The 12,966-nt window shown below is 37.9% G+C and overlaps 1 protein-coding gene across 1 annotated transcript; it reads left to right on the top strand.

Annotated features, from left to right (window-relative positions):
- Window positions 1–777: 777 nt before the first annotated feature.
- LOC136850125 (4-galactosyl-N-acetylglucosaminide 3-alpha-L-fucosyltransferase FUT6-like) lies at window positions 778–7,155 on the top strand. Its single transcript, XM_067123694.1, has 6 exons — window positions 778–841; window positions 3,397–3,538; window positions 3,847–3,952; window positions 4,261–4,396; window positions 5,354–6,073; window positions 6,298–7,155. The coding sequence occupies exons 2-6, from the start codon at window positions 3,418–3,420 to the stop codon at window positions 6,541–6,543; spliced, it is 1,329 nt and encodes a 442-aa protein (XP_066979795.1). The 5' UTR covers window positions 778–841; window positions 3,397–3,417; the 3' UTR covers window positions 6,544–7,155.
- Window positions 7,156–12,966: the final 5,811 nt, after the last annotated feature.

The following is a 12,966-nucleotide window of genomic DNA, read 5'->3' as shown; positions in this document are numbered from 1 at the left end:
TAAAAATATGAAAATAATATTCTGTATACATAATTCTCGCAAACTAATATTTATCACAATAAAAATAAAACATGTAAATAACTGATGAATTTTTTTCTAAGTTTCACTTTTGAGAAATGCATTTAAGGACATTTGAAGGGACATTTGATCCACCAGAAGCTAGTACTAAACACGGCGAAATACATTTGACACCCAGGGGCTAGTACTAAACAATGCAAAACAGAGTAGATGAATCACTGTTTCGCATTGTTAAGTACTAGCCCTCACGTGGAATTGGAGTTCGGACCGGAAACGAACTTTTACCGGAAAGCAACATTCAGTAATTCTGTCCGAATAGGAAAGTCAGAAATTTTCGCTACGTTAATATCCTTCAGTGACAGGAGAACATATTCATGTATACGTATATACATACATAAATATATAGGCTATATATATATATATATATATATATATATATATATATATATATATATATATATATATATATATATATATATATAATAGCCCAGCTCGCTTTACTTATGAAACACGATTACGATTTTAGTTGTGAGGACGGTCTATAAAAATTTAATTTCTTCAACACGCTTGATCCATCTAATTTGAATGATTTCTAATGCCTTGTTACAAACCACTAATTTTCTCCTTCGTTACTGAATACATTACCATTTCGCACCTCTTCGCGAGACGAGCAGGTGTTCAACACTTGTGCACTTATCTAGTTAATTTTCTAGAAATTATTTCGAGTCATTATTTTGTTTTCAGTGTCCCTGTCACGGCGAGAAAGTGTGGGAGAGCCTCCTAGTGTCACCTCCGTTTTCCTCGTTCGATTTCTGGATAAAGGGTGACTGACTAATTTCTGTGTATTGTTTAGAGAGGGTAGGAAGGGCTTACGCCAAAGGTCGAAAAGAGAAGTTGGAACTTTCTAGCGCTGCAACAGGAAGCAATTGCATGACTTTTTTCAAAAGAGAGCCAACAATTCTTTTCTTCAAATATGACGGTTGTGAATACCATAGACGACGAAGTGAAAGATTGTGTACAATGACCGTGATATTTCCATGGATGCGGAGAATAGGACCAAGATGTTTCATATATAGGTGAATGATTATTTCAGAATCTGAATAAGAGGAGAAGGAAAGAGAATAGAACGAAATAGTAATAGTAGCAGCAGTAGTAATAATAATCATGTCTCAAGAGGGGAAGCAACTTGAAGTGATTTCCTGTAAAATACATTGCGCCTGTGTTGACGTAGGCAGTGTCAGTTGACGGATGGGTGGGGTCGCGACCAGATTTGGGAAAGTAGAAAATGCGCCGAAGTTTCTTCGGCGCAATCGAGTTTTCTGTATAGCTGCTACAGCGTATAATCAAGGCCACCGAAAATAGATCTATCTTTCGGTGGTCTCGGTATAATGCTGTATGAGCCGCGGCCCATGAAACTTTAACCACGGCCTATCGTATATAGTTGCCAGAAGCACGATTATGGCTAACTTTAACCTTAAATAAAATAAAAACTACTGAGGGTAGAGGGCTGCAATTTGGTATGTTTGATGATTAGAGGGTGAATGATCAACATACCAATTTGTAGCCCTCTAGCCTCAGTAGTTTTTTAAGATCTGAGGGCGGCCAGAAAAAGTGCGGACAGATTAAAGAGCGGACTGACAGACAAAGCCGGCTCAATAGTTTTTTTTACAAAAAACTAAAAAATGACTCCGTTTCTGATAACGTCATCTAAAATGGGCTCCTTCGAAACTTCGCAGGTTTAAATCTCATCAAGCAATAAGCATCGAGGTTCAGTTTATTTTCGCGTTTGTTTGTTTATTTATTCAATCATTTATCTAATTATTATTATTATCAACTAGAAAGCGAGCTTTGAAAGAAAGAATCTCAAATGTGGATAAAGACAGAAGAGTGAGAAAAATAACAAACGAATAGCAAGAGATTCACCAACGAGCAAGAAAATGTATACAGAAATTTACACAAATTCTTAACACAAGAACTAAAAGATTGGTGGTTTTTGGCGTTCGACATAATTCAGAACTTCGGCATCAGTCTCTTTGCAAGAAAGATGTAGTTCAGTCTTACGTATAAAAATGGCAGAGGAAAGACTGTTATTTAGAATCAGTTTTGTATCAGGGGCCCTGTAAAAGTATACCTCCACAGAATGAAGTGCTGATGATTAGAGCACTTTTAAATAGCAGAGAGAGAGAGAGAGAGAGAGACGATGCATTGTATTTCTGGGTCAAGGAAGAGAGAGAGAGAGAGAGAGAGAGAGAGAGAGAGAGAGAGAGAGAGAGAGAGAGATTCCTGGGTCAGGAAGAGAGAGAGAGAGAGAGAGAGAGAGAGAGAGAGAGAGAGAGGATGCTTGGTATTCCTGGGTCAAGGAAGAGCGTATAAGAGAGAGAGAGAGAGAGAGAGAGAGAGAGAGAGAGAGAGAGAGAGAGAGAGAGAGAGAGAGAGAGAGAGAGAGAGAGAGAGGATGCTTGGTATTCCTGGGTCAAGGAAGAGAGAGAGAGAGAGAGAGAATTTGGCATCCCTGTCAAAGAAGAATATCGGTTTTCCTGATGAGTGGACACAATGCCACATTTTGTTTAAAGATGGAGGGAAACTGTCTCATGTGACATTGTCCTAGGATATTAAGGTTCTCCGAACAATAATCACTATTATTATTATTATTATTATTATTATTATTATTATTATTATTATTATTATTCAGAAGATGAATACTATTCACATGGAACAAGCCCACAGGGGCCATTGACTTAAAATTCAAGCTTCCAAAGAATATGGCGCTCATTAGGAAGTAAGAGAAGGTAAAGGGAAATCCACAGTGAAGAGATCTCACTTATTAAAAAGCAAAAATTAATCAATAAATTAATAAATGAATAAAAATGAATTAAAATGCAAGGAGAATAGCATTAGGGTAGTAATGCATTGCACCTCCACTTAAACGAAGTTCCAATTGCAAGACATTATACCATGAAAATAAATCGATTTCGTTGCATATAACTTTTTATTTTCGCGGCGCTTTAATTCGCTCGTCTTCTCAGCCTGTGTCACAAACAGTAACCTATAGAAGTAAGTTAATGAAGTCTCAACCTCTCCATAGTTCCTCATTGGACGGGTTGGTATTGTTCTCGGATAGCACTGCTGGGCCCGAGTTCGATTCTCCGACCGGCCAATGAAGACTTACAGGAATTTATTTCTGGTGATAGAAATTCATTTCTCGTTATAATGTCGTTCGGATTCCACAGTAAGCTGTAGGTCCCGTTGCTAGATAACCAATTGGTTCTTAGAAAGATAAAATAAATCTAATCCTTCGGGCCAGCCCTAGGAGAGCTGTTAATCAGCTCAGTGGTCTGGTCAAACTAAGGTATACTTAACTTAACTTAACCTCTCCAGCTTGAGAGCTATTTGTGTCCCATGGGTGGAAAGCAAATACTGCTGGGGTTAACTCTGTGCGGGGCGATCGTCTACCTCCTAACGAGCAGTTGGGCAATTGTCAAATACAAGAAGACAGATCGACAGTGCTCCGGTGGTAACGGTAAGTGTGCTGCGACAAGGCGTCTTTTGAAAGGAGGTCTTACCTGTCATATTTTCTTTTGGTTATATCTTGTGCTTTTGGATTAATGCTTATTTTCACTGGAATTGGTGCATATATATATATATATATATATATATATATATATATATATATATATATATATATATATATATATATATATATATATATATATATTATATAGCATAGCAGAGAGAGAGAGAGAGAGAGAGAGAGAGAGAGAGAGAGAGAGAGAGAGAGAGAGAGAGAGAGGCTTACAGAAGCTAGTGACGTCTATTCTGTTCCCCCAGTGACGCAGCCTAAAAAGGACTACGTGTTTCAAGACAAGATGTTTGAGCCTTTGCTCACCATTTTCAAACAGAAAGCGGCTGGCGAACTCACTCTTCAAAACAGAACGTTAGTAATGCTCCGAGTATCTTAGGTTTATGGTTATGAACACTACATTTGCTCTGAGTATAGGTAATATGACTGGAAAAAGCTTTATAATACTTTGTACAGTTTTCTTGCATTTCTTATGTCTTTGATATTTCAAAATAGCCAAAACAGCTGCATCACCAACACCACCACCACCACCAACAGCAATAATAATAATAATAACAATGATAACAGGAAAAAACTGTTTTTCAAAGTAACCAACATAACAGTACCATTGAAAATAAAGCTATCTCATACTCATCAAGTATAGTGGACCTTATTTGATGCAGTTTCAGGTCGGGGAAGGTTCCCAAGTTTCTGCTCTGGGCGAGACCCTTCTGGAAGCATTACTGGATTCCTCAGACGTCGCACATCCGGAATAACCTATGCCCTCTGCCCTGCACAGTGACCTTCGATGAGAAGGAGGTAAGTGGCCCTTGCCCTGGAGTTTGTGATTTTCTTAATGTTAGTTTACGGAATAATTAGTTGTTTGCTGGTGTGCCTTCATTTGTTTTTCATTCTCTACGCCCCGTTTTTGCACTTTCTTACCAAAATAGGTTTGATTTTGTCAGTGGAAATTTGCTCAGCAGATGATGATAAGACCAGTGAAAAGGCACAGAATTAGTGAAGCAACAAAGTTATACCAAGGTGTATCCAAAGGACTGGGAAAAGACCAGGAGCATTTATAAAGGCCAATGTAGATGAATGTATGGCACGAGTGTTGCCCAAACTCTAGGTCAGTGGACTTAAAGTGTCCATGATAAATCTGAATGAAAGAGAAGGGGTTGAAGGTGCCGAGATGAAACAGTTTGCATAATTATAGCATATGTGTAAGAGCTGAAAGGGTAACCATTGTGGAGATATGTAGAAGTGAAATAAAGGTTTATTATAGATGAAGGGATGGATGAGAGTCTTTTGAGATGGCCTGCACATGTGGAAAGGATGGATGGGAGAAAAGATAAAGGTACTGGAAGGTGTTAAGTCATCTGGAAAATGAAGAAAGGTATTGAAATGAACTGTTTGAGTAATGTAATGTAACTGGTTTTGCAATGACTATGGTCATCAGTGCAGGAATTCCATAAACATTCTGGGCTAAAGAAGACAAAATCCTAATAAAACTGCACCTTTATAAATAATTTCACACCTTTTGTCAATAAAACCGTATATGATTATTGATATATAAATTTGCCCAATTTATCAGTGATATATGAAAAAAAAAGGTTCATTAACAGACTTGAATATTTTACTTCTTTCGCACACCACTTCCTCTCTGAGTTCCCTGTAAAAGGTGGTTACCATCCTCATCCTGGTACTCAGGTAGGAAGTGCCTTGATTAGACAGACCCAACATGAATATAATAATTTCTTTGTGTGTTAATGACAGAGAGGGAGTGTGGATGCAATAGTCATCGAGCTGAGAGGGACAAAAGACCCCCAGGCCGCGATGGGGGCTCTTGGCCCCAGGGATCCTCGCCAGCCATGGATAATGCTGAGCCTAGAGTCTCCGCCCTTGGCTTCCCCTCAGCACAGAACAGACGTGAGGCTTTATAACAGATTCTTCAACCGGACGATGACGTATCGTCGTGATGCCGATATCTTACTACCTCATGGGTTCGTCGTCAGCAAAAAAGATGCAGAATTGCTTCCTCCATCTTGGGTGAAACCCCCAGTTTTAGAGCATAAAAAAAAGCCAAGGAAGCTGGCCCTTGTTTTTATCTCAAAACACAATGATATGGTACATTCCAACCGTTTGGCATACGTCAAAAAATTCAAGGAGTACGCTCCTATCGATGTATACGGAAAATTTGGAGATATGAAATGTGGCAAATCAATGATTGTGACTCAAGAATATGACTCCACCAAAGATGAGTGCCTGAAAATGGCAGGAGAGAATTACCTCTTTATTTTTTCACTTGAAAATAATTTTTGTAAAGATTACATCACTGAAAAAGTCTACAATTTTCTCTACTACCCAATAGTCCCTGTGGTTCGCGGATCTGCAGACTACTCCTTGTACCTGCCTCCGAATTCTTACATAAATGCGAAAGAATACACTCCCAAGGATCTGGCTAAGAAGTTACTGTTCTTGCAACGAAATCCTAAGGTAGTATAGTCTGCTTCTGCTTTCATCCCTTTCTGTCTGTGCGTATGTCTGTGAGGTTACAAATGCATATATTTATCCCTGATTTGTTAATGAAACTTACAGTGAAAATCGTACTAGCAGCTGTCTTACGTTGATATTGTACTAGTATATTCTTGTGGTATAACATTCATTATAATATCTTTGATATCCAGGTGCTCTAAATTAAAACAAATATCGATTTTCAGGAGTACCAGAAATATTTTGAATGGAAGCAGCACTACCAGCCTTCGACCATTGGAGGAGAGAGAACCTTCTGCCACCTGTGTGCGCGGTTATATGACCCTGATATATACAAGCATAACATAATTGAAGACTTTGAAGACTGGTTTGTGTACAAGTCCGAGTGCTGGGGCCCTATATATACTGAACAGCTCCGTCGCAAGAAGAGCAAACATTCAACTCGAGGAACAGATAAAAATCGACGAGGGTAGTATGGAAATGTCACTCTTACTTCGTCTAAGACATTTATTTGAATCCACACAACGAGTTGTTTCGTCGAGAGGTCTCGTGCGCGGTAGAACAGACAATCAGATAACCGGTGCTCAGACAAGTTAGTCTTTTTGCCTACAGAGAATAAAGTGATGGTTAATTTTTCTTTCTATTAACCACAGTGACCATTATTCTTGGGTGAATTCAGTCACAAGTATAATATCTTCCTAAGTACTGGAGAACTTGGAAACTATAGACTATCATAATGGGAGTTGCTTCGTCAAGATGGCACAAATCTGCCACACGCTAGTAAATGAGCAGCATGTTCTGTAAAGTAGAAATGGGAACCGGGAATCTGAGTTTTTAAGGAATGTTGAAAACGCAGATTTCTTTTTAGGAGAAAAAACCATTGCAAATGTCTGCCAAGAGTGGGAAAAGCCTTGCGATTAACGCTCATTAAGAAAGTAAGTTTATTATAGGACTAAGGTAGATTTATTGGTGAATGAATCATGTATATATATACATATATATACATATATATGTATATCTATGTATATATATTTATGCATATTTGTATATATACGTTTATATATACATATATATGTATGTATATATACATACATATATTTATATATACTGTATATGTATGACTTATGTAAAACAATAGTCTACAGATCACAACCTTTTCAGTGCCAACACAACTCATTTATTCCCGCATTTCATTAACTCCTTTGGCCGTCACCCACACCAGTTCAGGCAAGCTAAGAGAGATGATCCACATGTGTCCTAGACGTGGGCTGTGGGCGACAGCTCATTAGGCAGGAACTGACAGTCTACGAGTCCCAAATGAGAAATCATCTAAATTGTTGCAAATTTCTTCCGATGTTGATGGTCATGTTTATGCAATGTCAGATTATAGCATCAAATCCTTTAATCAGTCAGTTGGTTACTGCAAATGAATAGCTATTGAGTGAATAAGTAATGAAGAATGAAAACAAAATAAAGAGAAAAGAGAGGTGCTTTCGCCTTTCCAAACACTCCAGCTGCCATTATCCGAACTCGCCTGTCGTTGATTTTAAATTCCGGCGACACCTTCATACTAGACGCACGGGCCAACCCTTAAACAAGCATTCGGTGCTACTTTGGCTTGTTATCTGTGCGTCACCTACTCCGAGGTGCTAGTGCTAAACATGGCGGAAGCTCCTTGGGACGCCGCGTTTAGTACTAGCCCCTCGGGGATCAAATTATTATATACCTGTCCATTTCTATATTGTGTGGTCGACAAATTATTATAGTAGTAAACGATATCTTCGTGCGGCCGTCTACTTTACGGTGTTTAGTACCATAGGTGTTTAGTACCAGCACCTTGAAGCAGGTGTTTAGTATCAGGACATGGAGTAGGTGATGCGTAAATAACAAGCCAAAGTAGCACCCAAGCATTCATTACGTCGAGATTCGTAGGTATTGCACACGTGGAAAAACACATACACACACACACCCATCCTCATTAAGAGAAGGTGTTATGTGACAGCAGGATGTTTTTGCTCGAGGAAAACGAAATAATCCGAAAAAAAAGAATGTGTAAAATGGAAAATGTCTTACACTGGGAAAACTGATCTTGTGTGTTATCGTTTTCATTTAGTGTTGCCATTTAAGGTAATTTTTTTTATGAGAAATTTGCCGGAACTACGACTGTCAATCTGGCCTGAAGAAAATACGGTAGAGAATGTGTCATCTTGTTCTCGCATCCTGTTGTCTTACAGTATTGTGTTAATGTTTTGCTCTTTAATTGTATTCGTCTTTGCTGTCATCTGTAATCACAGCGTGAGATAAAACGAAACCTTTCACAGAATATTGTTGCTAGTTCATAACCTTTAATGAAGCCATCGTTAAGCGCGATTGGAAATAAATTTTTTCTACATTTCCCGAAACTTTATTATCCTTTTTTTAGTCAAGACATTATCGACAGGCAAATTATTGAACATTTCTTTGAACTTTACTATCCTATTTTATCGAGATATTATCGACAGACAAATCTTCGATTCAATACTGAACCACTTAAGGTTCTTTGCAGCGTGCCTTCGGCCCCTAGCTGCAACCCCTTTCGTTCCTTTTACTGTATCTCCTTTCATATTCTCTTTCTTCTGTCTTACTTTGCACCCTCTCCTAACAATTGATTCATAGTGCAACGGCGAGGTTTGCCTCCTGTTACACCTTTCAAACTTTTACTGTCAATTTCCGTTTCAGAGCTGAATGACCTCATAGGTCCCAGCGCTTGGCCTTTGGCCTAAATTCTATGTTCATTTCAGTTCAATTCAGTTCGATTCAGTACTGATACGGGAGTGTCTGGCCACATCACGCATTTTAGTGGAAATGTTTTAATGTAAAATTATTAAATATTGAATACAATCCGACATGGCTCTGCTCACGAGGGAATATGTTTACACGAAAAGTGACTTTCTTGCATAAAAGGCCAACGAAATTTTTGTTTACATTTCACGATTTTTTCATTTCGAGAGTTCCTAATAAACGATACTAAAATCAGGCATATGTGCACATTCACTGAAATCCTAGCGTCAAACTGTCATACCTCACCTCTCTTTATTTTCCTGAAAGAGCCGTGTGGCCGGTTGTCTATAAGCAACTGTATAATGAGTTATGAAAACCCCTGGTTTCATAATAATGTAAAAGAAGCTGAAACTGACACCAACTCATCAAATGCAACCATAAACCCTGCACTCTAAGTTTTGCTGAACGAATGAACTTCTTTATATGGAAAATTTATGTAGCAAGTACAATCATTTATTTTCTCAAACCAAAAAAAAAAGTCCAACAAACCGAATCACCATTCATCTGTTCTTCACAGGATACATCAGAAGTGCAATTTGCAAATGCTGAGCAATATTTTTGCTTCTTACCTGGGAATACTCGACTTGCTTCCCGGATGCAAATTCCTGAGATGTATGCTAGTATTGCACCAACCCCGGTTTTTTTTGCCATGACCCTAGGTTAGGTTAGGTTGGTTTAGGTTAGATTAGAGTCGTGCCTCAACATTAGTTTGGGTGTGGGAACCATAATAAGATTATTTTCAAGAAAATTCTATGGTTAGTTTTTAAGATATGGCGTCCCACTTTTTTTCACGGAAAGGTCTTTGTACTCGGTTACATCTCGGGAAAATGCTTCCCGAATATTATTCATAAATCTTTGAATTACTTATTTTGGCACTTGCATGTCAAATAAAGCATTATATCATGACTTTATGAAATTTTGTGGTATAAAGTATTCTTTATCTAAATAGTTTTCTTGACTTTTAAACTGAAGTTCTTTTGAATACGAAATATTTCATTAAAGACATAGTTCTGTCAGTATTTGTTTCCTGAAGGCAGATGATTTTTCATTTGCTGTGGACATTCGATCTAACATTGTAAGGTGTACTGTCCTCTTTTGAAAAGAGGAGTCATTCCCTGTTGGTCTCTTTACTAAAAAAAAATAAATAAAAAAAAAAAAAAAATTCATGAACCTGACATACTCAGTACTCAAGTGAATAATATGTATGTCCTCATTTCTCAGGTGTGTATTAAAATAACGGTTTACGCCCTCCTCTGATATTTTCATACTTATCCTACCTAGCATTTGTTCCCCATGACGGATGAATGGGCGGGTTCACCTTTTTGATGGGCGTTTCATAGGTGGCAATTACCGAATCGTGTGATTACATTACGTGAAGATTAACTCCCTTATGGGAATTATCACACTTAAAATCACTAGTTTTTTTTTACTCATGTTTCTTGCTTCTCATTGCATGACTTGTGAATTACAGTATAAATTTCCTGCCTTTTGTTTTCTTTACCTACCCAAGCCCTTATGAAAGTCCTAAGTTTTGACTTTCAGATTTGCATATTTTGTAAGTTATACTCCAGAACTGAAAATGCTTCCGTTGAAGAAGACACATAGCAAGCTTGTGATGAGGAGCCATGCATTTTGTAACAATACCACTTGTAGTCAAGGTTTTTCTGGGAGCCATTTTGAACTACAAAGCCAGTATCTGGTTGGTCTTATCAGGCAAAGAGCCAAGTGTGATAAATTTCCATCTCTGCTCTTACGGTCAGCTGGGTGGGGCACCCGTAAATTCTGAGCAGTCATGAAGAAAATTTCGGTAGGGTGCTGGAACCCTTTCATGGTATACCTGTTTTATACAAGCAAGAAGAACTGAACGATTGTACCCGTTTGCACAGCCCTCCAACTCATGTCTCAGTTCTGCACCATGAAATGATCCCAGGCGCATCAGCACACCAACCGAAGTCGCAGCCAGTTTAAAAATGAAATTGTAGCACACTGATTTAAGTAAAACTGTAGCGAAATGTGTAAAGTTCGTTTCTTTTTATTTATATTATATCTGTTTTTCAATGACTTCTTAGTTAACGTCACTGCTGTACTGGGTTGTCAAATAACTTTCTTGAAAGTAGGTAAGATCTTTCTTTCATTGTAATGCATGAGTTCTGGTTTTTTCATTACTGACAAGAAACTAAGATTATTTTTATTAATTTAATTGCCATTACTTCTTCCTTTTAATACTCTGCATCTTATGGAAGCAATGTACATAAAGATGATGAAAAAAAAAACGAAATACCTGTGCAGAAAAATTCCATTCAACCACATACTCAAACTTATTTAAACAAGTAAATTTATTAGTACAAAAAATCTACTGTAGCTACTCACTGAAGTCATTCACTACGCAGCAAAGACAGAGAGAGAGAGAGAGAGAGAGAGAGAGAGAGAGAAAAAACGAAATCAGCGGGGCATTAAATTGTGCAAATAATATATGAGAAAGTTTAACCTTCTTATACAGCTACTTAAAGCTCTATGCACAGCCAGGTCTACTTACCGTCTTAGTACTATGCGGACACTGTTTCCATTCTGTTATGCAGCTGAATATTCATCCTATGCCAGATTTACGCAAATGTGCTTTTGGATTTGTTGCTTGTAGATCTAATAGCTTTTGATGGCGCTACCAACAGACTAGTGATAGAACAGTCTCGTGCTCTCGTTGAACACCACTGGTGGTCTACCGCGAGAAGTATCGCAAGAGAAGCACCGTGAACTTGGTGGTTGATGGCTTTGCCTGTCTGTGCTGAGGCTTAGTACTATGCGGACACTGTTTCCATTCTGTTATGCAGCTGAATTTTCATCCTATGCCAGATTTACGTAAATGTGCTTTTGGACTGGTTGTTTGTAGATCTAATTGCTTTTGATGGCGCTACCAACAGTATAGTGATGGAACAGTCTCGCGCTCTCTTTGAACACCACTGGTGGTCTACCGCGAGAAGTATGGCAAGAAAAGCACAGTGAACTTGGTGGTTGATGGCTTTCCCTGTCAGTGCTGATAATAAAAACAGGATGCCATGAAGTAACTTTAAATAAAGAACAAGTGAGTAGTACAAGAATATGCTTTACGAGAGAGATAATAGCACACGCTAGGCCCGAGTTCGGGTCTCCGGCCGGCTAATGAAGAATTAGAGGAATTTATTTCTGGGGATAGAAATTCATTTCTCGTTATAATGTTCTTCGGATTTCACAATAAGCTGTAGGTCCCGTTGCTAGGTAACCAATTGGTTCTTAGCCACGTAAAATAAGTCTAATCCTTCGGGCCAGCCCTCTCTAGGAGAGCTGTTAATCAGCCCAGTGGTCTGGTAAAACTAAGCTATACTTAACTTGAGAGAGATAATTCAGAAACATCGCTGATCTATTTTCAGGTTAACAATAATAACTGCATAGTTGGCCGCAAGAGTTACTAGTTTCGTCTCTGTAGATTCACGAGAAGCAGAGCAGTCTTTTAAAGATATTTTGCATAGGATAGAAAGAATACACAGCATTCTCTGTGTGAAAGAAAAATGACAGAGACCACTGGAGATTAAGCGGGTAGAAGGAGGTTACTGTGAACCTTCAGTTTTTTTTATTTTCAGAGGTAATCCATCAAAGTTACCATTTGGCAGAGATGTTATCTGGGGTATAATGGGGTTAGGAGATCTCACAGATATTATGGGTTTTTTTACAGACGAATAGCATTTATCCAAATCCTGGTCCCTCCAGTCTTTCTGTTGGGACTCTTATCTCTTAGATTTAGTCGTGTTAAGAATATATATATATATATATATATATATATATATATATATATATATATATATATATATATATATATATATATATATATATATATATATATATATATATATATATATATATATATATATATATATATATATGTATATATATATATATATATATATATATATATATGTATATGTGTGTGTATATGTGTGTGTGTGTGTGTGTGTGTGTGTGTGTGTGTGTGTGTGTGTGTGGACCTAATCTTTACTTATATAATACCACTGGGATTTTATTCGTAAGCTGCTCTGTCCAAATTA

This window comes from Macrobrachium rosenbergii, chromosome 21 (assembly GCF_040412425.1).
Source record: "Macrobrachium rosenbergii isolate ZJJX-2024 chromosome 21, ASM4041242v1, whole genome shotgun sequence".
NCBI classification, from domain to species: Eukaryota; Metazoa; Arthropoda; class Malacostraca; order Decapoda; family Palaemonidae; genus Macrobrachium; species Macrobrachium rosenbergii.
The sequence above is the reverse complement of the archived record's forward strand: the minus strand, read 5'-3'. Positions and strand labels throughout refer to the sequence as shown.

Coding starts and splice junctions, on each gene's coding strand:
- LOC136850125 (XM_067123694.1), top strand. CDS start 3,418: ATGGGTGGAAAGCAAATACTGCTGGGGTTAACTCTGTGCGGGGCGATC. Junction 3,539..3,846: donor ACAGTGCTCCGGTGGTAACG/GTAAGTGTGCTG, acceptor CTGTTCCCCCAG/TGACGCAGCCTAAAAAGGAC. Junction 4,397..5,353: donor TGACCTTCGATGAGAAGGAG/GTAAGTGGCCCT, acceptor TGTTAATGACAG/AGAGGGAGTGTGGATGCAAT.